A 25,426-nucleotide genomic window follows, 5' to 3' on the forward strand; every position below is an offset into this window, starting at 1 on the left:
TGTTAGTAGGCTTTTGGTGACTTCTTTTATTTCATTACTTGAAATTGATGTATTTAAATTGTGTATGTCCTCCTGGTTCAGTTTAGGTAATTCATATGTCTCTAGAAATTTGTTGATGTCTTCGAAATTTTCTATTTTGTTGGAGTATAGATTTTCAAAATAGCTTCTAATTATGCTTTGAATTTCATTCGTGTCTGTTGTGATATTTCCTTGTTCATTCCGAATTTTAGTAATTTGGGTTTTCTCTCTTCTTCTTTTTGTTAGCGTGGCTAAGGGTTTACTGATTTTGTTTATTTTTTCAAAAAACCAACTATTTATTTTGTCAATTTTTTCTATTGTTTCTTTTGTTTCAATTTCGTTGATTTCAGCTCTGATTTTAACTATTTCCTGTCTTTTACTACTTTTGGTGTTAGTCTGTTCTTTTTCTAGGGCTTTGAGCTGCAGTGTTAGGTCGTTTATTTGTTGATTTTTTCTTTTTTATTTAATGCGCTCCATGAAATAAATTTTCCTCTAAGTACTGCTTTCATAGTGTCCCAGAGATTTTGATATGATGTATCTTTGTTCTCATTTACCTCTAAGAATTTTTTAATTTCCTTCCCAAAACTAAATTCTTAATTTTGCTTTATCCCCTCCCCTCAAATATATTTACTTCCCCTCTAATTTCCTTAATCCTTGACTTTCCCTCTACATTACCTGGCATCTAGTTCTACTACATGTCCTGTTGACTGTACTATGAGATATATTTTAAATCTGACCATTTTCTTCAGCTCAGTACCACCATTGCAACTTAACTGGATAGATATAACAGGTTCTATACTATTTTCTTCCTTGTTCTTTCTAACCTTCTCTCATAATCTCTCATTTATAAGCCAGAGTAATTGTTATACAAGATTATTCTGACTGTCTGGAATACTTGATCGCTCAGTCCTTGTGGTTGGCTCCTTAACATCACTCTCAGTTTAAAGATCACCTGCTTACTCAAAGAAATTATTTTGTTTTTCCTCAGTCTACTTCATCTAAGTAGCAACCCCTTCAAATTGTTCAAGAAAGAGTGATTCTTTCATTAATATTGTGTGTCCTGAATCTTAAACTGTCATTGTATCTTCAATCTTCTCCAATAAACTCTAAGCCCTGGAAAGCATCCACCAAATCTCCTTTTTTTACTGGAAGGTTTAGCCAGGAACCTGGCCAAACTTAATAGTTTAATAAGTATTAGTTGAAGAAAAAGATGTTCAAATGAACAAAAGAAGGGGATATTCAAATTTGTGGAAGAACAAAAAGATGAGGGAAGGGGCTTGTGGCAAATAATATATATGGATGTCGAGGTAGAAAAATTTATTCCAGACATGGATTCAAGACAGGTCTGAAGTCCAGAATGTATAGTTTTAGCATGAATATACATACCAGTAGCATATGTTTGTTATCATCTGCTTCTAGATTTCCTAGGCAAAATCTTGGAGATGGAACTTTCCTTTCCAAGATCCCCTTCAGATTTCCCACTAAGAATTTTCTGCCAATACAGAGGTAAAGAAAGGGACATTCAATATAGTTTTACATCATTCTTTCTAATTTTTCTTGTTGTACTTGATACATTGATACCATACTAACACTTGGGTGTTATGCTATTTACCAAGAAATCAGCTATTTTTAGATTTTTTTTTCTGGTAATTGTATTTTAAGACAAATAACATACATAAACACACATTTTTCTGTTTGTCTATATGAAAATAGGCCAAACTCAAAATAAGGGCATAATGGTGGACCCTTAAATCTCCCTTAGTTTCAATGATTCACTAGAAGGTTTCAGTAACTCAGAAAAGTTGTTATACTCTTGGCCATAGTTTACTACAATGAAAGAGTATAGATTAAAATCAGCAAAGAAAAAAGGGTGTGTTTCCAGTGAGACCATGCTTGAAAGTTGCACAGACAGTGCTTAATTCTCCTAGCTGTGGTGTGAAACAACTCATGTGTTGTGAATGGAAGCTCACCTGTGTGCGGGTCTTTACTGGGAGCCAGTCATATAGATATGTAGCACCCACATGACCAATCTCAACACTCAGATCCCAGCCCACCCCCAAAAGGTCAGCCTAATGGCCCAATGCTCCAGGTACACAAAAATAGGAATTGACTGAAAATCACACTGTTAGCATTAACTATCAGTCTTGGTCCAAGGTCTCAGTTATACACTCTTATCAGGCAGGTTCCAAGACTCAAAATTTCTCTCCCAAAAGCTGGTCAAGGGCCAGTCCTAAAGATGTTTGACTTCAAAGTTTTTAGTTGGGGAATACTAAGAAATCCGACCCATGAAATAAAACGATAGTGAAAAGTAGAGCCTATGTTTTAAAGTAAAAAAATCATTTAAAATGACCTGTAATTACTTCAGACTAAGGCCTTCTTTCACAGTATTGATAATGTAGTTAATTCATTATACATGTTACTATCTAGTTTCCTTTCCTTAGAAAAGAAAGGTTGGGAAAGGAGGAAGATCTGTTTGAGGGGTTATGTCAAGTTAGCAGAAATTGGGGCCACGGTTCATTTTAAGACTTAGAGTCAGAGTGAAAGGAGGATCAAAAAACTAGCACTTTACAAATAGGCAACTAAACACAGGGAGAAGTCTTCAGTGGTTCCATTCTTTAGTTGTTAGAAAGATCACCTGCCAGGCTCTCCATAGTCTATGGCCTACTAGGGATTCAACACGGCAGGTGGAGAAGGTCCTAGTAAAATAGCTAGAACATAAGATTCATACCTAATTCTAAAACCTGAAATTTGACCACCAACAAAAATTCCCTCTTAAAGCTAAACAATAGAATTAACTGATAAATTGGGAGAAAAAGCAAGGAGTGTCCAGGTGACTTTCTGGCATAAGATGCAGACCACTAGGAATCCCACCATGACACAAGCAGATGAATCAATGCCTGAATGATACTTGAGAGAATGACTATCTAGATTCCATATCTCCAACTCAAGAGCTGAGCTGAGGCATTAGGATGCCATTGCCAAAATTAAAACTCATGGAGAGTGAGGGCACAGACCTGTACAGTTTTTGGTGACTCTCTGCTTATGGGTACAGACATTTCAAAGCACATTCTTACATATACACACACAGACTGCATCTTTAGGTACTTCCTGCAAGAGAGGACAGAGCCAGAAAACCTGGAGGTTTGGGAAAACAGATACTGCTCTCCCATACACCTTTGCATTTAAATAAGGAAAAAAACTATCCCAATAAAGGTCACACACACCCTTCCTCATGCTCACCTTTTTTTGGGGGTGGGGGAGAAGTATTAGAGATTTAACCTAGAGGTGCTCTAACTCTAAGCTAGATTGCTAGTCCCAGCCCTGTTTTCCTGTTTTATTTTGAGACAACTTTGATTCTCTATCCCCAGTTTCCTAAACTGCTGCAATTACCAGTGTGTCATACTGCACCGGGCTTTTATGTGCCGGGGTGGGTACTGGAGATTTTACCCAGGGGTGCTCTACTATGAACTACACCCACAGCCCTTTTTATTTATTTTTTTTTATTTTGAGGTAGGGTCTCACTTAGTTGCCCAGGCTGGTCTCCAAATGGAGATCCTTCTGCCTCAGCCTCCCAAGTCCCTGGGATTATAGGTAATATGCCACTGCACCCATCTTGAAATCTTCTTTAGTATAGCATAGGACTAGGTTAAAAATATCAAAATTGATTTAATTACATTTCCTTCTTGGAGCTACATGTGGATCAGACCAAACTGCAACATGGAGGTCGGACTTTATTGAAAAACCAATTTATTCACAAATGGCTCAGAATCACGGTTATTCAGAAAGTGTTAATCAGAATGAACTTAAAACAGATTTAGCGTGATTTGAGAAGAGATAATAGAGGGCTTGGTGTTTTTCAATCCTGCTGTGAGAGTGAGGAGGTGGAGGAGGCCGAGGGTGAGCCCAAGTAAGCCTGCCAAAGTTTCCACAGGGAAGGCTGCCTGAGGAAACCACTAAGGAAGGGTTTCCATTTATCTAAGAAGCACTGTTTTTGTTTTGGCAAATAATCCTTTCCTCAGACCTTCTACTGTTTCTAATCCTCTTTGTGGCTTTATCATCGTGATGATTCATCCAGTCCTAGAGAACATCATAACAATCCTCCGAATTTAATACTGGGGATACTTTGCGGCTCTCACATTAACATTTACAGGAGCTTTTCTCTCCACAGGTCACCCCTGGTTCCACTTGTGCTGTGTTTGGTCTGGGAGGAGTTGGTCTGTCGGTCATCATGGGCTGCAAGTCAGCTGGTGCTTCCAGGATCATTGGGATTGACCTTAACAAAGACAAATTTGAGAAGGCCTTGGCTTTAGGAGCCACTGAGTGTATCAGCCCCCAGGACTTTACCAAGCCCATTAGTGAGGTGCTGTCAGAAATGACAGGCAACACTGTGGAGTACACTTTTGAAGTGATTGGGCGTCTTGAAACCATGGTAAGAGCCAAGATTTGGGAAGCTACAAGATACCAAGCCATTAGATTTGCACAAGTTAAAACCCATTTTCCATAGCTTTATTAACAACCAAATATAGAAATATATGTTACTCAGGCAAAGATTGGTAACAACATAGTAGGTTTACCTAAAAAGTAAAAATCTCAAGAGCAGTTCTACCTGACCAGAGTTCAGTATCACAACATGCCAACCCATCCAAATACATTTTTCAAGTGTTATCTTCCTCGTGTGTGTGGAGTACTTGGCAAAGGTAATTCCATCTCTTGCATTTTATTTAGCAATCCAAATATCACAAGGTGACTTCCTGATGAGAGATACCAGAAGCTGTAGGAAAAACGGACTGTTCCAAATGCTGCCATCTCTTCCCCCAAATCCATGCTCTGTCATCTTCTCATTCTTTTCACCTGAGCTTTGTTTTCCTTTGTCTGAATTCCTTGAGAATACGAGCCTTCAGTATTCTAAAACACGCCTCCTCTGTGGCAGCCAGCAGGGCCAGACCTCGTTTAGACCTGTGAAATCCAGAGCTTCTGGAACGAGAAAGCCCTGACCTGGGGTAGGGTAGGGAGACTTGGGAAATGAACAAAGCCCCTTTTGAGTGTACAGGAATATGTTTCCTTTAAGATTTTTGGTGATTTAGGGATAAGTAGCCTTTAACTTACCATTATTGCCATTATCCCTTTCTTAATATCACTTAGGATATATTCCATAGCAACAAATAGTACTCTTGGTGTGGTGTGTTTACCAAGCAATATGCAATACTGGATATATTATTAGGGTCTACTGATTTTCAGATGGTGCTTCAAGAAACATTGATCTCTGAAATATACCAATATCTGTTGTTACACTCTAGCAGGAACTAAAAAACGGTATTAACAAATAATAGAATGGGTAAATGACCAGAAAATGTGGGGCTAGAACCAGAGATATTGCCAGAGAGAGACACAGAGAGACAGAGTAAGATACTACTTTGTTCACATTTTAATATTCTCAGACTAAACTTAAAAAAACTATACTAATTGACTAATTCAATTTCATTTAGTGCAAATGACTTCTTAAGTCTTATCTGAAGTGGTGATATTAGTATGAAAACATCACAAGGATTTCCCATGTTTTCAATTTATGGTACACTGAAAACGCCTTGTCCATGACCACATTAATTACTGCCTTACACTTAGAATGCAAACATGGGTAGGAGTTTAATTAAGGATTAAAGTTATATTGAGAATTTTAAAAGCAAGTAGAAAATGAAAGGCCTGTGGGCCTAATTTAATTTCATGACTTGGAAACTGAGTTAATTACCAGAAATATGATAGTTCATAGGTCATTTCTGAGCCCATGAAATATTATAAGAGATCTAAGAAGCAGACTGTCTCCTTCATTCTCAACGCAGGTCGATGCCCTGGCATCTTGTCATGTGAACTATGGGACCAGTGTGGTGGTAGGTGCTCCTCCGTCAGCCAAGATGCTCAGCTTTGACCCGATGCTGCTCTTCACTGGGCGCACGTGGAAGGGGTGTGTCTTTGGAGGTGAGGACAGTAGAGTCTCTGGACAGGGCATGGTGGCTTTCCCTCTGTTGGTTGGCAAGTGAGAGAAGGGTGCTGTGTCGTCACATCTCCCTTACAAATCTTCCTTCCAAGGATGAAGATAAAGTTATCTAAAATAAAACTGTGACCACAACACACTAAAGATAATCATCCAGTCTTCACCTTGACTTAGCACTAATAATGGTGGGCACATTTTTAATATTAGCATGTCAAATTCAAATTCCCCAAAGGCCTGAATAAAAGGCACCAGTAATGGCTCTCTTGGAATGACTTATGTGATAGGTAGTTCTGCGGTAACTCATTATTCTCCAAAGACACAAGAATGTGCATGAAAACATAATTTATTAAATTCACAATAATATCAGCAAAAATTCTGAACCCCAAACCAAATTAAACATACAAAAAGGAATTGTCAAGTTACAGAGGAACAGTTCAGATTCATACCAGAATGAGAAAGCCGTGAAGAAAGGACCAGAGCTGCTCTCCCTCAGGGGGTAACACAGGGAATCCTGTTATTCCTCTCTTCTCTGGGATTTCATTTTCCAGTATCTTCATTTAGAATTTTATCAGGTGCTTTGGATGCACTTCCAATATTAGAGTCTGCCTTATATAACCTAAGAGAATAATAACTCTTCAAGTACTTGTTAAGAACATAAAAAGGTGGGGGCTGGGGAGATAGCTCAGTCGGTAGAGTGCCTGCCTTGTATGCAGAAGGACCTGGGTTCCATCCCCAGCACCACCACCCCCCCAAAAAAATATGAAAAGGAGAAAAACGATTATTCTTCAATTAGAAGTACTTAATTTGTTGGAAAATGCAAACAGAAATATTAAGGGAACAATATACAAATAAATGTATTGGAAGCCATGAGGCTGGAGTAGTTAGCAAGGAGAAAAGGTCTGAGAACCAAGCCCTGGGGCCTGTGAGAGCCAGAGGTCTATGATGTGGGGGATTCATAAGAGGTCTCCTTGTTTCCTAGTGAAGTGGGTGAGCTATGATGGCACAATGTGGCAACTAGAAACCAAGTAAACAGAGGGAGGAAGAGGGAGCCTCCAACTCCACCAAATCTACCTCACAGTCCAACTAAGTCCAGGACTCACAGTTGACCACTGTGTCACAATGGAGGTCAAGTGTGACCTTGACAGAGCTGTTTCATCTGTGTGCTGGGGGGCAAGAGCTTGATCAAAGTGGGCTCGCAGGGAATGAAAGAACTGGAACCAGAAACAGTTATTGCCCATAAACAACAGTGGTTTATAATGGGAGCAAGACAGGAGGCAGCTGGAATAGACAGGGATTACAAAAGGTTTTGTAACCTTTAGTTCTTAAGATGGGAGAAAAACAGCTTATTTGTATGTTGTTGGGAATGTTCCAATGTAGGGGGAAGGTAATGATGCAGGAGAGAGTAGGCATAAATATAAAATAATAAAAGATCTTTTATTCAAATTTAAAGAGAAGATTATATGCTTATTTACAGGTTGGAAAAGCAGAGACGATGTACCCAAACTAGTGACTGATTTCCTGGCGAAGAAATTTGACCTGGACCAGCTGATAAGCCATGTTTTACCATTTAAAAAAATCAATGAAGGATTTGAACTGCTCTATTCAGGGCAAAGGTATCTATTTTTTATGGTAATCTAGGTTACTCCCCACAGGCTACATTTAAAATTTAGTATTTATAAATATGTTGTTTCCTCACATTTTATTTTTTATAATTTGAACTAGTTAAATTCATATAGCTCCTTTCTTCTTTTTTAATTGTCTTAGTATGTCATTCCTATATTAATTTTTAAAAATTCTCTGGACGTTGTTTTTTTCTAAACTTCCTTTTCAGTTTTCAAAGTGATTTTTCAAATGTGCTTTCTTCGGATCCTTGTAGATCAAGTATTATTCTTCCAGTTTTTAGCTGACAGAACTCAAGTCCTGAGAGGCAAACAAATAACTTATCCAGCCTAGGAGCAGTACCAGAATCAAACTCATTGCAAAGCCTGTGTTCTGTTCACCATGTGCCAAACTTCTCTAACAGGGCTTGGCAAGCTCCAGGTACACGTGGGTGTTCTCAAAGTCACTGCTCTTGTAGCTTCTGAGGGTTGGGAAAGAGTAAAGGTGGAATACAAAGAACCCACACAAATTTCAAGTGCATCTGCCTTATGATTATTTGGATCAGTAACTAAAGAGCTTCTCTGTGAGATTTCATTCATTGGGTCCATAAATATTTATTGAGCATCTGTGATGTGCCAAGGACTTGGATTTCATTAGCAAAAACAAATGTACATTAACCTGAGATCCAAATTTCCACCAATTTTTCCCATGTGCTTTTTCAATGCTGTGTCTTGTTCCTATATCTGGTATAGTCTAGAGGATTGTGATATTATGAGCACACATTTAAATTATTTTTAAACAAGTAAACCATGGGCCTCTGTCAGAAAAACTGTCAGTACTACCCAATACAACTTATTCAGATAAGCTTAGAATTTAATGTGGTAATTTTGAGAAATAATTACTAGGTGTTTTCCAAAGAAAGAAATTCTGATTTCAGAAATCTTGCTTCTAATGTTACCCTAATACAGTGACTCCTAGAATAAGATATATTCTATACTTATATAATTAGATCAAAATGAATTCTGCTATAATATATAACTAAAAAGAATGAATAAAAAGAACCAGTTACATTTGTAAACCTACACCCTTTTATTTCCATACCTCCACTTGAATTACCTCAACTTCACCCAAAGTAAGTCTTTCACAGCATATCTTATCTCAGCAAACATTATTTGCTTATTTGGCTTTCAGAGACTAGAAGCTATAGCATCATGTCTGATTTCCCTTTTACTTTTCCTACCATGAACAAACCAATGTTAAGTCCTGAGGATGCTGCCCCCTCATTTCTTCTCCAGCATCGTTCCCTCTTTATTGCCCGAGATCATAGCCTTAGCTCAATCTGATCATGGCTCATCTGAACATGTTAACACAGTGGTTTGATAACAGGTCAGTTCTTTTCTGTATTTTCCTATATTCGTCAGTCCTTCACTGAAGGGCTAAGCTCAGATTGCCCCCAAATGTCAATGTCTTACCACAGTTTTGAAAGCCTTCATTACTGAGTCCAAGCCTATTTTCATTTATTAATTCATCTAATCTTTTAATAACTAAGAATTTAGCACCCCCTGTATTGTAGTGTTTGCACTAAGTCCTAGAGATAAAGTAGGAAAGTAAGTTTTGCCTACTTTTACAATCTCTCGAACATCAAGCAGTCTAAGCACCTGGGATTATCCTTCCTATTCTCCCTGCCTCAGCCCTATTTGTGCTCTCTCTTCAGCCTGAAAGGTCAATCTCTTGTCAACTTATTGCAGTGACACTGATGCTTCCAGAATAAGCTCAGATACCTTTATCAGAGGTGCACAGAAAGAAAAATAATTGGTGAGGACCTCAGGCCCAATTGGTTTTCCAATAACAGGACTTACTTGAACTTCCTAAAACAGAAAGAATGATTGTGTAATATATTTTTGTTTGAAAAAAAAAAAAAAACAGGTACAGTTCACTAAAAATTCTCATTCTACATTTCAGCATTCGGACTGTCCTGACATTTTGAGATCCTAAGTGAAAGTTGGTGTCGTAGGATGGTGACCTGGGGCTCTTCTTCCTACAGTTCTCTCCTCTGAGATCATGGATATGTCTCAAAAATACAAGCAGAAGATCTCATATAGAATTTTTATAAAGGTTAACAATCCTCATAAAAATTTAATTTATGAGCGTGTGGGAATTAGCAAGGGATTTTCTCAAGCTGTAATTTTATATTTTAAAAAACATATTTGCTAAAATTAAGCTTATTTAAAGTTGTGTTCAAAGGATAGATTTTTGTTGTAAAGATTACTGTGATCTTAAGTAAACAGGTGATATATTAGAAAACTTAAGTAAAGGTTTGGGTAAATTGTAAAAGGTATTTAAGTTTGTAAAAGAGTTTTAAAGAAAGTGAAACTTGTATCATTGACTTGCTATAAATATGGTTTTTGTAGAGGCTAATTAGACATTAAAGATACATTACTGTTTGTTTTGTATTTTCCTTGTAAAACCTTATAACTATTGCCTGTTAGTGTTTTGTAGAAATACTACTTCTAAAGAACAACCTGAATTAATTTAAGACAGTAAGTCATCACCTACAGGACAGACAGGATATAATGCTGGCCTCCAGTACTAATTGACTCCAATTAAATGAAAAGGATAACTGTAAAATTATAGATATTGAAGTTATAATCTGTTACTCCCACTGGTGAAACTGGTCCACTGGGTATTTCAGTCCAAAAACCTGGAGTCCAAAATCAAGGACACAAAAGGGCCAAGGAAAAAGCAGTCAACATTTTGGTTCTTGCCCTCTAAGGTCAGCCAGAACAATGGGACCTCTCTGAGTTCCCTGCAACTCCAGCGAGTCACCCCATCTGCCAATCAGGGAGATTGACAGGCCCCTAGAGATCAGGAAGCCAACCGGTGCATTCTGCAAAGAAAATGATCATGTCCCCAATACTTCTAGAATAAGCCACATATGGCCAGCAAGACCCTGACCCATCCTGGCAGATGGCACCACTGGTAGAGGAAAACTAAAGGAGTCAAGACGCTTCACACACATCCCAAGAGTGATCTCTGAGGAATCTCAGCTGACTCTTAAGAGTAAATAGGAACAAGGTCAGTTTTGACCAGCTTGGTCTTAAACACCTCGCAGGAGAGTATAGCCAAAGCACAATCCTAGAAAAAATAAGTTTTTTTTTTAAAATATAACTTAAGATATACACTTGTGTGACCATATCAAAAGTAGGTAAAGCTGGAGTCTGTAAAGGGAGCATTATTGTGTAGCAGTGCCTAATAATAATGATCACAAATGATTCTAGAGGCACAGGTTTGTCATGAATCAATTTGAGCCTGATCTTAGACCTTCAAAATCTTTCTAACCTCCTAACTAAATTAACTTGATCTGTTTTTCACTGATACGATTATGAGTTACTGTCTTCATAGTTTTCAGGGACTAACCAAAATAATAATTGTGTTAATTGTTTTTTAAAAAATTAATGCTTTGCTGTGTTGTTCATTGTTGTCTTAGCTTGATCCCTTGTCCTGTTACTCATCAACTGCCACTATGAACCTCTGAACTGCCCTGATGCAGAATACCATTAACTGTCCATGCCCCACCTGACAGAGAGCAAGGACTTTGGGTCACTTCCCACAACATTGCCCTCTCTCAGCAGGGAGCAACTTGGAGATGTAGTCACCCATTTTCCATAGAAATGGAATGTAGAAATTGATAGTGGGGAAATCTAATAGTGGTCCTCTTTATGCTTTGAATATAGCTCTGCTCTGCCACAGTGTCTTAATTTTCAAAGGACATGTTTCTTTCTCTTCCTCTCTCCCTCCTCCTCCAATAAAACTTCTTTTTCCTTTTTCTCACTCTCACACAAAAACATACATTCAAATTTGTATGATGAAATAAAGATGTTTTTCAAAGAGTTTTAATCAACTGCTATGACTTAAAGCAGATACAGCAAACAATGATATGGTAAGTGTATTTCCTATAGTAATATTCATTGAATGCATTGTAATTATTCTTGGGATTTGCATATAAAATTTTTAAAAACACTTGTTATAAATTAACATGAATTGTGAAATCAGTTCATTATATTGTACACATTATTTTATTAGATTAAGAAATTGTGAAAATTTAAGGGAAGGTACATTTATCAATGCTTAACTTTTAGAATTATCAGTATATAACTTGGTGAAACTGGAAAAGTACAACCTAAGGGTATATGAGGCTATCTGCCACATGTATTAATTTCTTATAAAGTATACCTTTTTGTAATATCACTTAAACATAAAAGCACAGGCTAGAGTAACATTGCAACATTGCATTATCATAGTATTCAATTTAATAAAGTGGAATTACAAGACTTTAAGTCTCTATTTACTTATAATGACTTCATTTAACAAAAAGTGTTTTCTGTTCATTACAACTGCACTGACATCTATATTTATCTTTACTATGAATGAACAAGAATCTTACCTAAAATTTAAGTGAACACTTTAATTAAAAATATTTTAATTGAATTGGCAACTGCACATTTAAAAAATATATATGGCATTTTAACTTTACTAGTATTTTATGTTTCAATGCAAGTTTTGGCAAAGAACCATATAATACCATAACCTTCTGGCATGGATCAAGTTCAGTACTATTCCTTCAACAAGGCTGTTTATAAAATAAACTTTTCCATTTAAAAAAAGTGCAAATATTGTAGGCAGTGGATTACAACTTCAGGTGAGAACATGAGGTGGTGGCTTGATTTAAGAGGCCTGGATCTGATACCAGTTCCACTCCTAACTGAAATTCTTAGCACCTGTTTCCTGAGGTTCTTTATACCTCCAATTCTCAAAAGCTCTAACTAGAAAGAGGGCTCTTGAAATAATCATAAACTTGGTTTCTTTTCATGTCAAAGACTGAGGAGTATTGCTTTAGGAACAAAAGGTTTTAAAACACTTTCAATTCAGTGCTTCAAAATAAGGGATTTATTTAGTGCATTAGTCTGGCAAATGAGAATCAAATAACTTTCCCCAGGAAGCCACCAAAGATTCTAGAAAACACTTGGCTAAAATTAAAAGAAATGTTCAAGAGAGTCAGCCTGGTCAAGGACTAAATCCCTCAAAAAAATAAGAGTGGCCTTGGTTCCAGGACCTCAGACTTAGTACTAAGCCTTACCTGCTTATAGGATGTGTGGTATGGCAGAATTCTAATCCTGATTTGAGCTATTCTTCAGGTGGTTGAATCATAAGGACTATTTCATCTGACTCATTTGCTCTAATTTTAGTAAGGGTAAAATGAAGACATTGGGTTACTTCCTAAAGTAAGTCACTACATTGGAAACTCAATGAGCCATGGTTGCTAGACCAAGGACTTTATTTAATAAAGGAGCACAGAAGGGTTCCTTTGGTGTCAGTACATTTCCTATGGTGTTTTGGGAATAGTAAGAGACCCTAAAAATGAAAATACTTAATCATTTCCTGGAGTCTCCTCAACCCACTTAGGAGACCTCTAAATCAAGGTCTCTTCACCATTTTACCAAGATTATTTTTCTCCTTTTCAAAATTTGCAAAATGGAAATGTCACCAAATGGTCATCTCTGGCACTTTGCTCTAAGAATAGCTTGCCAGGTTGACCTCAACTATATGGGTAAACTCCCCAGTTACTGGGAAAAGGTATGTAGATGCTCGTGGATAACTCAAATTGACATGACCAAAACTAAGCTCATCTTTCCCTCCAAGGTTGATCTGCTTCCTGGGTTCTCTAATTGTGGTCCCACCAAACACCTACTTACTAAACCTGAAAACTTCACCAGCATTTTGCAGGAGTTTCCACATTTAATGAATCATCAAGGCCTCTTGGTATTACCTCCTAATTAGAAAATATGATGTTCTCTCTTCTTTTTCTTATAAGTATGACCTGGTTCATTCCTTCATCTTTTGTCCAGGTTTCTGCAACAAATATCTAATACATTCTCCTGCCCATTGTGGAATGACTTTGAATTAGCTCATCAAAATTCTCTCTTTGTATTTAAAAATACAAAAAGCCATTCTGAGAGCAAAGGAGGAAGAAGCACCAACTTCTTTCCAGCACATTCTCTCACCTCAAACCTTAGAATAGGTTCTGGCACGGATAGGATGTGTAGGGTGGAAGGTATCTGTCCATTGTGTGTGGCCTGATTGATTCTTGCTCATGTGAAAGAGAAACAGGCCACCAATTGAAAAGGGTAGCAGCAATTCCAAGCACAAGTATGTTCAATGGCCAGGCCATAGATACTATCTTGAGCCTCTCCTCCTTTCTATTATAGCAGAAACCCTCTTTTTTCCTCCCTTAGGAAGGAGACTTATTTTTCATTCATTTATTTTCCTCTTAAAATCAGGGCAGAGAATTCAGGGTCTAATATCTGGAATTAACTTCTTTAACCTTCATTAGAGACAAGTTTGGTAGTACTTGGGAATCATGACATTCTTTGATTTATTGAGTTGTTAAAAATAAGTTTACTCAGTACTTAGCAAAAAAACAGTCTATGTGGACTTAATTTTCACTATTCTTTAAAAAATTGCCAATACTTAAAAGTAAATTGTAACTATCCTCTTGTCCTCTTCCAAGGTAATTTCTAAGAGAACTTTAGAAAATTCCCTGTACATTGCTTCTTACTCCCTCAGATAGAGCTTCCTGACAGTCCTCATAGAGAAGCGTCCGAAGGGCAAATCTCACCATGCCTCTTCTTCACTTACCGATCACTCACTTTGCCCCCAGGATTATTAACAGCCATCAAAGTCCCCTGGGTTGAGCCAATGATCTCCTTTTGGTCCCTGCACTACATAGCCATCACACTTAGGCAACCCTTGCATTTACTGCACCAACTATGCTGGGATTTCTTTTTCTTTCTAGCATTCTCTTTCTATTCCTCTTCCCAGAATATGATCCCATCCTTCCCTTTATATCAGCAAATTTGCACTCATCTTTTAGGACACAGTTTAGTTCACTCTTTCATTTCCTCTGATCTCAATGACTCCCTGTCCTCTCTAAACTGGGTATAAAATTCTGTCATGCTGTGTTCCCTGTCATGCTTTAATTTCCTATCTAAGTGTTTGTTCCTTCTTGGGTCTATTAATCTACCTGCAGATGCTGGCATAGAGACTAACAAGAATAGAAATTCAGTAGTGTTTCTGAAATAAATGTATAAATAAAAGACTCTTGAGTTCATCAGGATTGGTTTCCTCAGCAGAACTTCTATAAGGCCTGAAGGTGGCAGTATCTAGCCAGGATCAAAACAACAACAACAACAACAACAACAACAAAAAAATGAATTAGCAAGTTCAAAAGAATTAACTGCTCCTTTTTACATGTGCCTTTCACAGTTTTCTAGAATTCTGTTTCTCTTTTTCAGTAGATTTCAGGAAAATGAAGGCACAATAGAAAATTCTGTGCTTGATGGAGACACCAAACAAACCCTGAAATGCTGGACCAGCTGAACATCTTGTGTAACACCCATCCTTCATGAATTCTGTTATGAAGGACCTAGGAGCTACTTCAGAAAATGGGAAAATGTAAAGAAAGTGGTCTAATCATTACATGAACCATTTTACAGCTTACAAATAACCTCAGAGTATGAGATAGTTATTGAGGAAAGTGCTTAAACTTCCCCCACCCCGTGAATCCAACTCTTTCTTTGTATATATTAGTTAAATTTATTTATATTTAATCCTATGGGATGATTCCATTCCTTCTATTTAAGTGTTCTATGTCCTTCACACAATTCCTCAACTATAGGTTCTAAATAAATCTAGATTGAAAGAATGGTTTAGTTCAGTGTTCCCTAAGCATTTGCTTTGGTGGTTGTGGTAGTCTTCATTTTATATTCTCTCTGGTCCTGTGTCAGTGAACTTGTAACTGGGTAGTCCAGACATTTTAATTTTTATCACAGCGGGTATCATGCTGAATAATCATTGTTCATTGAATTGTCTGGCAAAAAACTTGAGGGCGGGACCAGTCCTAGCTGGGGACAATCAGTATAATCAATTCAGACTTTAAGTGAAGATAGTTTAATAGATGTTCCCCACCCAGAAATATAAACAAGATCAATCACTCCAACAAGGGATGATGAAGTTTCCAGGGTCTTGCCCCTAGGTCTGAAGGTCAAGGTCAGGAAAGAGAGTTACCAGAATCTGGCCAGCACTGTAGCCATTGAAGACGGGCTGCCTATCAGGAGTAATGGAGAACATGATAGAGAATTGCTGGTGATATGATTAACCAATCCAAAGAAGAGGCAAATCCATGAAACCTTACTTTGGTGTCCTTTTGAGTACTAACAATTCATCACCAATTCCTTTATCATTATGATAGTTCCCTTGCAAAATTCAGGTTTTGATTTCATTTGTCTACCAAACAAAATTATAAAGCAATGGCTATTTTTCTCATTGTTATTAATGAAAAATAGCTTCTGATCAGCACAAAATAGCTAAGGTTACCAGCCAAAAGAAAGGTAGCTGGACCTTTTTATTACCCTCTGCAGTCTTATCAAGAAAAAAGAAAAAAAAAATGCTTTCTTAATATCTAAGTTAGCTCTTTGCCCCAGATTCTCTCTCTCAGTCACAGGATCCTCTAAGATCACCAACCATTTTTAATAAGTGTTAAGATTTGATAAACTGGTGTTCTGAAGGGAAATTAAAGTCAATTTAAAATTTGCAGTTGACTTTTGTGTCCACCACCATCCCCTTTTACAACATAAATGCATTATATATGTAAATATGAAAGAGATTGGCTATTGTGAAGAGGAAAATTACTGGGACAAAAATATTCATTTTTTCTACAATAGTAACCAATTAGTTGAAAAGGGGAAAGAATGGTTTAGCTCAGTGTTTCCTATGCATTTGCTTTGGTGGTTGCAGTAGTCTTCATTTTCTATTCTCTCTGATCCTTAATGCTTGGAACCATTAGTGCAGGATATTCAGCACTGCACTTCAAATCATATCCACTCTGCTGTTCAGCTGAATTCTGTCTTTTCATTTAACACATTTTCTTTCCCTGAAAAATGGAAGAGGATAATCTAGCTCTTTGAGAAGAAAGACTGCAAATTTGCATCTTTTTTATTGCACTGTTTTGAGCATTGGTTTTGAGATAACTATTTTGTAAACACTTCTCATATTCTGAGAACATACAAGGCTGCATTCAGGTGTAAGAGGTTCATAGATATTAGACGCCCAATGTTGGTAATAAATGTGCAATTTGTTTCCCATCTAGTAGTAGCTGGTTTATCTCTTGAACTTTGTGTCCACAATCTGGTTTCAGGAAGAATCAAGAACATAAGTACTGTTTTGTCATCAACTATTAACTTTTTTAAAGTGTAGTTAATCCTGTGTACGATTAACTCAGTTTTTAAGGACCCAACATTTGAAAATACGGTAGAAAAAAACAGGATAAACTTTGTTCTGTTTTAACAAGTATTCCCAAAGTGAGGTCAAGTCTGTGGTCAGACATCCTCTGAAAGAAGGACAGAACATTCCCTGAGGGAGTGGGTGGATGTTGGACTTAGGAAACACTTGGTTTCCTTACAACTTTCATGGGAAAAAAAAGCCATATTAAAATTGAAAAGTAGTGAAAAGAGTGTTTAAAGTGGCTGCAATGTTCTCAATTCACTTGGCACCGGTCTCAACAGGGGCAAAGGGGCCCATCTGCCTTGGTCACAGTTGAAGAGAGGAATTATGCTGATTGGATATGGCAGTGGGTGCCTCAGTTCTCAGCTGCTTGGCCACAGAGCAGCTGTGGTGGACATCCAATCTGGACTTTATTTATTTATTTTGGTATGAACTTGTGTACAGCAAAAGAACTTACTTTCTTCTCCTAGCTGGGAACATGGATTTGGCTAAGAAAAGAGGAGTTTCTTGAGACTGTGGATGTTGGGAGCAGGGGAGGCAATACCTTTTGAGAGGGGAAGGACATGTAGGACATAGCCCACAACTCTACTGGGGTGAAGGACCTTTTTATTGACCTTTGAGATTTTGGATCACGATGACTCTGGTGCTGCTCTATAAATGAGGAGATAAAAGGAGATTACCTACTACATTCTCACTCTTACTTCTGCATTCCATGAAGAGGGGTAAGGGCTTGTCACTACAGTCTTTGGGGCAGTTCCATGAGAAAATGGGAGAACATAGTCTCCAGTGAAGAAAAATGAGAGGGAGTTATTCAGTACCCAGGGCCTTGTGCTCCAACTTATTTCCCCAACCTCCATTCACTTGATGTTCAGTTGCTACACAGATAGGAATGGTGAGTCAAGTTCTAAATGTCAGATGACTGTCTTGTTAATATATGTGTTTGAGTATAACTCAAATATAGTATGGTTAATATGAATTGTCAACTTGTTGAATTAAGTGACTTTTGTGTGTGTTCATGAGGGTGTTTTCAGAGATTATTGACATGTGGAATAGCAAATTGAGGGCACAGTCCCACCCTGAATGTGGGGAGTACAGCCTAATGGGCTGGGGCCTGAACAGAAGGACAGCAAAGGAAGAACGAAGCCAAATGTGAATGTAGGAACCATTTTTTCTTTCTCTCTAGTGTGGGTGTTTGGACTGTTGTTGAAATCACCTGAGGACATCACACTCTAACTCTTTCACTCTTCCAAAGGGGGCTCTGACCAGTGACTCTCCAGGGAGTTCCCAGGCCCCCTCCATCCCTGACTGGAATTACATCATTGGTGTCTCTTCCTCTGAGACTCCAGCTTCTTGGACTGAGCAGCTCTGGGTGCCTCCAGTTCTCCACTCTGATGACTGTCACTGTGGGACTATCCAGTGTCTGATCCTGTAAAACAATCTAACAAATCCTCTTTAATAAATAAAGGGTTACTGGTTCTGTTCCTCTAGAGAACCCTGATTAATACAGTAGCCTTAAAGGACTCAGGTCCTAAAGTGAAACTTCAGGATTATGTTTCAACAAGTCCGTACTTTTGTTCAACCTGTGGAGTGTTTGCTGTGATACGAATGTTTGTGCACCCTCTAAATTTCATGTCTTGAAATCCTAACTGCCAAGGTGATGATGTTAGGAGATGAGGTCTTTAAGAAGTGACTAGGTCATAGGAGCAGACACCTCATGAATGAGATTGGCATCCTTATAAAAGAGGTCTGAAAAAAAAAATCCCTTGCTCCTCCCACCATGTGAGGGCTAAGCAAAAAAGTGATATCTGCAAACCAGGAAGAGGGCTTCCACCGGACACCCAATCTGTGGTGCTTGACCGTGGACTTCCCAGTCTCTCAAGCTGTAAAAAGTAAGTTTCTGTTGTTTATAAGCCATTTATTTATGGTATTTTGTTATAGCAGCTCATAAAATCTTAGATAATATTGCTAGTATCATCCCACACATCTTAGGCAATGTGATCCTGAGAATATGTACTGAGAAGGAAAAGCTTTCAGGTATTCCAGGACATCTCCCTTCACCCCCACACCTCTTCTCCCTGGGATCATGAAGGAGAGGGATTGAGAACCTCCTGAACCACAGAAATCTAGTAGGAGACCTCTTATTATTCTTCCCTTGTATGACAGGCCAAAGGGTAACTCAGTATCCCCTCACTTGAGATCTTGAAGGTTCCTTGGCATTAAGCTAGGAAAGCTAGAGTTAGAATCTGCCACTATAACTCAGTACAGTTCTCATTTCACCTACCAGAAAGCTCTTCAGGCCCTCCCTGTGGCCTCCTAGGGGCCTTTAATAGGTGATGATCCGGAGTGTAGTTACTCTGCCTGAAATCCCAACCACTCAGATTTGAGTATCACTAGCAATTTTGATGCTTTTGCACACAGAATAAGGAGGAAAGGTAGAATAGGACAGTAGACATGCTTGGAAGCCCCAAGAATAAAAGAGGCAAGGCCAGTCATCATCTTCAAGACAATACTCAGTTTCCTGTCTGTAAAATGGGCACAATCCCATGCCCCATTTTCTTGCTGGAGTAATGATGAGAAGCAGTAGTTAAGAAGGATAACCAGACTCTCCGTGGTGTCTGTGGACTCTGACACTCTCCTATGTGCACAGTCTGACAACAGTTCCCCTAAAATGATACAGGAGAACTGCACAGAAGGCTGTGAGAGAGAGGAGCTCTAAGACCACGGGTGCTTCCTTCTTTAGCTTCAGAGTCTTCAGAGTCCTGCAAACTCCATAATCTGTTGAATAAAATAATGACCTTGGTTGTATCACAGTCTCAACTTTAGGTTGAGCCACTAAAGAGTGAAGTGATTTTCATACATATTCTGTGAGCATGATTAAAGCTTTCACAGGTACTATCATGAGGTGGGAACAAAAGGAAATCCATGATGGTGATGTGATGTGAAATCCATGATGGTTATTCATTATTATTTGTTATTTTAACTACATATGTATGGTATAGAAGGATACATGTACCCATTGTGTAATGGTCAAGTCAGGGTGGGGCCATGTCCATCTATGAATGTCTGTTTTCATTGAGTCCATCCTCATACTTAGTTTAAACAAGACAACTCTGTGAACTCCATTTATGTTAGATCAGAGTCTCTCATCATTCGTATCCTCTTTTCTCTACATCACTAACACTGCAATTCATATTTCGCTATCCCTGAGCCTCCTTTGTGGCATCATTCATGTGCAGAATGATGAGATGTCCATCTTTTGCATGACAAGGCTAAAATGTTGCTCAAATTCCTCAATCTGAAAATAAACCAAATGGAGCAAGACTAAAATACACAGATTTTTCTGTGAAGAAAAACTGAACTGATAATATACAGTGAGCAGAAGGCAAGCAAGTGCTAAAAAAAACCAAACAAACTGGAATTATAAACTGTGAGAGCTGAACATGACCTAAAATTCAAACCTTTCATTTTATAGGGGAGGAGAGTGGGAGAATGAAGTCAAAAGTCTTGTTGGTTCAAAGCAGAGATAGGAACCAATGATTTCTTCTTAGCATAGTTTCTTTAATTCCTTTGAGTGGGACGTACCTTCCAGCCTCAGGTGTGTCTTTTCATTTTTAAGCTTCAGAACAGATGGAACTGATTACTGTGAAAACGTCAGGGAACTATAAGTATTCCCCCAGCAATCCAGAAGATTCTAACCCCTGACTAGGAAGAGCTTTAGAATTCATCCTCTGGGACTAACCCTCCCATCTAGTGGTGGACTTCTTCCCACCGTGGTCTGCCAAGGGATTGTGTAAGCTTTGCTAGAATGTCTCCAAGTCTGTAAACAATTAGCTCTGTCTACTGCTGGACAACTAGGCTGGGGAACTTGTTTATCACATCAGACTCAGGTGCCTCTTTCTAGCTTCTAGTTTTGTCCTGGTCCTGCCTTGCAGACCCTAAGAAACAGGTCTGATCTTTTTTTCCATGTCAGCCTTTTCTTAGATGGCTGAAGATGATGGTCAACTTTCTTTCTCCACACTTCATCCCCAGTTCTTTCAACAACTTCTGTCAACTGTTATGTCTTCACATATGTTTTACACCCCTTCTTTTTTTCTAGGACTATGGTTAAACATATTAGTTCTCTTTATGCTGTCCATCCTCTCAATAGTGCTCTCTTCATTTTTTCTTATATTTAATTTTGGGAAGTTTCTATTTTTTTCTTACAAACTCATTAATCTTTTCTTCTGTAGCATCTAACCTACTGTTATTTCTATCCCAAACCATCCAGTATATTGTTCATCTAAATGTCTAAAAATCCAACTTCGATTTATTTTTTTTCTTATTGTGGTAAGAAACACACATCATAACATGTGCCATCTTAACCATCTTTAAGAGTACTGTTCAGTAGTGGTACCTATACTGAAATTATTTAAACAGAGCTCCAGAAAATTTTCATATTGCAAAACCAAACTCCATACCCATTAAATAATAATTCCCTATTTCCCCTGATAACCTCCATTCTAATTTTCTATTTGTATAAATTTGGCTACTTTAGGTATTCCATATAAGTGGAATCATATAGTAGTTGTCTTTTTGGACTGGCTTATTTCACTTAGCATAGTGTCTTCAAGTTCATCCAGGTTGTATCATATGAAAAAATTTCTTTTTTATTTTAAGACTGCATATTATTCCATTCCTTCACATTGCTTTAACCATTTACCTGTCAATGAGCATTTGGGTTGCTTCCACCTTTTTGCTATTGTGAATTGTATGACTATAAACATGCATATGCAAATTTCTCTTTGAGGCCTTGCCTTCAGATCTTTTGGATATACATTCAGCAATGGTATTGTTGGATTATATGGCAATTCTATTTTTAAATCTTGGAGAAAAGGCCATGAAGTTTCCTATAATGGTTATGCCATTTCATAATTCCATTAATAATACAAAGGGGTCCCAGTTTCTCCATATCCCCTCCAACACTTGTTAGTTTCTGTTGTGTTTTTTTCAGTTTTCTTCCTATTGGGTGTGAGATATCTCATTGTGGTTTTGCTTAGCAGTTCACTGATGATTAATGATTCTGAGCATCTTTTCATATACTTGTTACCCATTTTGATATTTCCTTGGGATTAATATTCAATTGTATTCTTAGTTCACTTATTTGATTTTTTGATGTTAATTATGGAAATTGCTTAATATTCTGTGTACTTAATTCTTTATCAGAATATGATTTGCAAATATTTTCTCCTATTTCATAGGTTACCTTTTTACTCTGTTGATTGTATACTTTGATGAGCAAAAGTTTTTTGTTTTACATAGTCCTATTTGTCTATTGTTGCTTTTGTTTCCTGTGCTTTTGATGTCATACCCAAGAAGTAATCACCAAATCCAATTTCATAAAGATTTTCAAATATTTTCTTCCCAGAGTTTTATGGTTTCAAGTTTTACATTTAGGAAATTAGTCTATTTTGACTTCGCTTTTTTATATGCTACAGGGTAAGGTCCAACTTCACTCTTTTGCATGTAGACATTCAGTATTCCCAACAGCATTTTCAGAGACTTTGCCCATTGAATGGTCTTGCCAAATCTGATCCTAACCTTCCCCCAGCCTGGAACCTCCTACAGAATGGCCACTCTCAAGAGACTTCATGACCAAATCAGAAAGCAATTATAAGAATAAATAACACACCCCCTCATGCTATAGATATTTAAAAAATAAGATGAGAATATAACCAATAATACAATATCAAAAATACAATAAATTGGATGAAATGGACACATTTTTCAAAACAGATAGAAAGAAAAAAAAAAAAAACTGAATGTACTATGTGTTCTGGAACAATCCAGTTCTATCATGTGAGGACTGGCCCCAAGATGCCATGACACCAAAGAAAGAGAGGTGAACAGATAAATCCAGAATTGCTGGGTGGCAGCAAGAACTGTTGGGTGACTGTAATGTGTGTCAAAGGAGATATATATATATCTCCTTTATATATATATATATATATATATATATATATATATATATATATATATTCCTAGCTGAAATGTACCTGTTTATCTTAAGCTAATGTCAGAGTCAAGCACAATCCGGGCACCAGGGTCTAGTTGTAAAGTGTCACACACCACTGTAATGGTTTTGTCTATTTATAGAACTCTGGGTTACTCTGGGGTAATCATGGCAGTTATCACCCAAGATGGCTACAGCCATGTCAAACTGAATTCATATACTATATATAAGATAATAGCTTTAAAAAATGAATAAAAGCAGCCTCATTGCATGACCAGTAGATTCTTCCAAACATTTGAGAATGAAATAATACCAACTTTATACAAACTCTTTCAGAGTAGAAAAAGAGGAAATATTTCCTGACTCAGGTTTTGGATCCAGCAGAACTATAAAAATACCCAAAACCTGATAAGAACATCACACACACACACACACACACACACACACACACACACACAGTCCTACTGTGCTCATAAAAATATATGCAAATATTCTAAATAAAATTAATTCAGATAACTATAAAGAAGACAATGTCTCATGACCAGTAGATTTATTTTCTGGAATTCAAAATTGGTTTAACACTTGAGAAATTTTAAAAAGGAGTTGAGCATGGTGGCTCATGCCTACAATCCCAGCAACTTGGGAGGAAGACAAGAGCATCACAAATTCAAGGCCAGCCTCAGCAATTTAGCAAGGTTCTAAGCAACTTAGAGAGACCCTGTGTCAAAATTAACTTTTAGAAAAGTGCTGTGAATGTGGCTTAGTGGTTAAAAATTTGTGGTACCAAAAAAAAAAAAAAAAAAAAAAAAAGTGAATCTGGAAAGATTACGGTTATAGAAACAATATAAAATACTACCTTTATATACCAGTGACATACAAATAGAAAATAATTTTTTTTAAAAAAACTACCTTTTATAGTAACAGAGACCACCCAGTAGAACAAATTTAGAAAGTTCATAAATAGAACGAAATATATAGAAGAATTTAATATATGATGAAGTTGATAGTTGATATTTCAATCAATGCAAAAGAGACAGATAATTCAATAGTATTTATTGGATTACTTGATCATTACCTCATGCCATATATCTACATAAAAACCAGAGAGATTTAGATATGAACACATACGTTTATAGACACACGCACACACATACCATGAGCAGTAGAAAACGTGATAAAGATGAACAAAAGACCTATAAAAATCACAGCTGCCAATGAAAACTTGGAAAAATATTGAAGATTAAATATAAATGGTTAACATATTTCTACAATGACTTCTGCCATATCAACAAGAAAAAGATGAAATTCTCAAAGAAAAATTGGCAATGAATTAACAATCCATGGAATAAAAGCAAATGATCAAATAAATACTTAAGAAATTAAACCTCTATAATTGAGGAAATGAAAACCAAGTCAATCAAATTCAAAAATTTTAAAGACCAAATTTTCTTACTATTGACCTGTATATGACAAATGGAGATTTTATATAATGCTCAAAAGTTATGGTATATCCACATTGTAAAATCATCTTTAGCAATTTAAAACATCATAGATAAACATTTGCTGACATGGAATTACTTTGACTCCTTTGCACACAAATTTTAAAGTGCAGAACAGTATGAACCCTATAAAATTATTTGTGCAAAAAATTCTGACAGGAAATATAGGAACATAAATATGTACTGTTTCCTAAAAGTTAATGATATGATAGCAAAGAAAAATTTAAAATATATTCATAGTTTCCATTGAGATAAAGCTTATACAAGGGAAGTATCTGCTTCAAATATTCCCTTATCAATAATAACTCACTAATATTAACAGAAAGCATTACCTGTCACTGGCACAAATTTTACTGAAAATTGTGTGTAGTGTGCCCATTCTCTTAGGATGTTTGATATTTCTGGAATTTCTTGTGAGAAGGCAATTTCTTATAAATAATATTTTTGTTTTCCTTATGTATTATTTTCTCTTAAATAAGATGTTTTATTTCTTTGCTGAATAACAAACTTGAGAGTAGGTACTCAGCAAATACTATCTCGTTGGATACTCATTATGTCACTTCCTATTTTGTTTTGTTTCTTTACCTTCTGCATTTTAGTTTTATTTTGTTGCATTATAGTTGTACATAATGTTCAAAATTATCCATTTTGCATTTTGATTTAGGCAGTTGTAGACTGAAAGATGCTCCCCGTCTCCAACTCCCACCATTCATTTGTTGAATCCATAGCCACCCAAGTGACTGTATTTGGAGTAAGAAAATAATTAAGGTTAGAAGGATAGAGCCCAATTAAATAAGATCAGTGTTATAAGAGGACACACTTGGAAACGGGTTTGCCCCTTCCACTGTATGTTCTTGATCTTGGACTTCCAGCTTTCAGACTCTGCCAAATAAATGTCTATTGTTCAAGTCACCCATTTGCGTAGCCTGAGCTAAGATAGGAAGTGAAATATTTGCATAGATAACCACTTGTTGGTTCAACAGCTAGTTGGTA

General features: G+C 37.1%; 2 protein-coding genes across 4 annotated transcripts in view; both read left to right on the forward strand.

Moving 5' to 3' along the window:
- Positions 1-15,057, forward strand: part of Adh7 (alcohol dehydrogenase 7 (class IV), mu or sigma polypeptide) — a 41,614-nt gene extending 26,557 nt beyond the window's left edge. The window contains exons 6-10 of one of the 3 annotated variants that reach the window (XR_007110504.1): positions 4,187-4,447; positions 5,856-5,991; positions 7,482-7,620; positions 9,569-10,681; positions 14,959-15,057. Coding sequence is in view for 1 of the 3 variants with exons in the window: in XM_047566501.1 (XP_047422457.1) it covers positions 4,187-4,447; positions 5,856-5,991; positions 7,482-7,620; positions 9,569-9,593 (561 nt within the window). In the remaining 2 variants the exon portion in view is untranslated. Of the gene's footprint in view, positions 1-4,186; positions 4,448-5,855; positions 5,992-7,481; positions 7,621-9,568; positions 11,931-14,958 lie in introns of those variants that run through there. The other 2 variants (XM_047566501.1, XR_007110505.1) reach the window with 2 other exon arrangements.
- Positions 15,058-17,693: 2,636 nt separating this feature from the next.
- The window catches only part of LOC124994588 (alcohol dehydrogenase E chain), a 61,268-nt gene continuing 53,535 nt past the window's right edge, over positions 17,694-25,426 (forward strand). Inside the window, exon 1 of the mRNA XM_047566687.1 lies at positions 17,694-17,837. Coding sequence (XP_047422643.1) covers positions 17,835-17,837 — 3 coding nt within the window. The 5' untranslated portion in view covers positions 17,694-17,834. The remainder of the gene's footprint in view (positions 17,838-25,426) is intronic.

The sequence above is a fragment of the Sciurus carolinensis genome, chromosome 10 (assembly GCF_902686445.1).
Source record: "Sciurus carolinensis chromosome 10, mSciCar1.2, whole genome shotgun sequence".
NCBI lineage: Eukaryota > Metazoa > Chordata > Mammalia > Rodentia > Sciuridae > Sciurus > Sciurus carolinensis.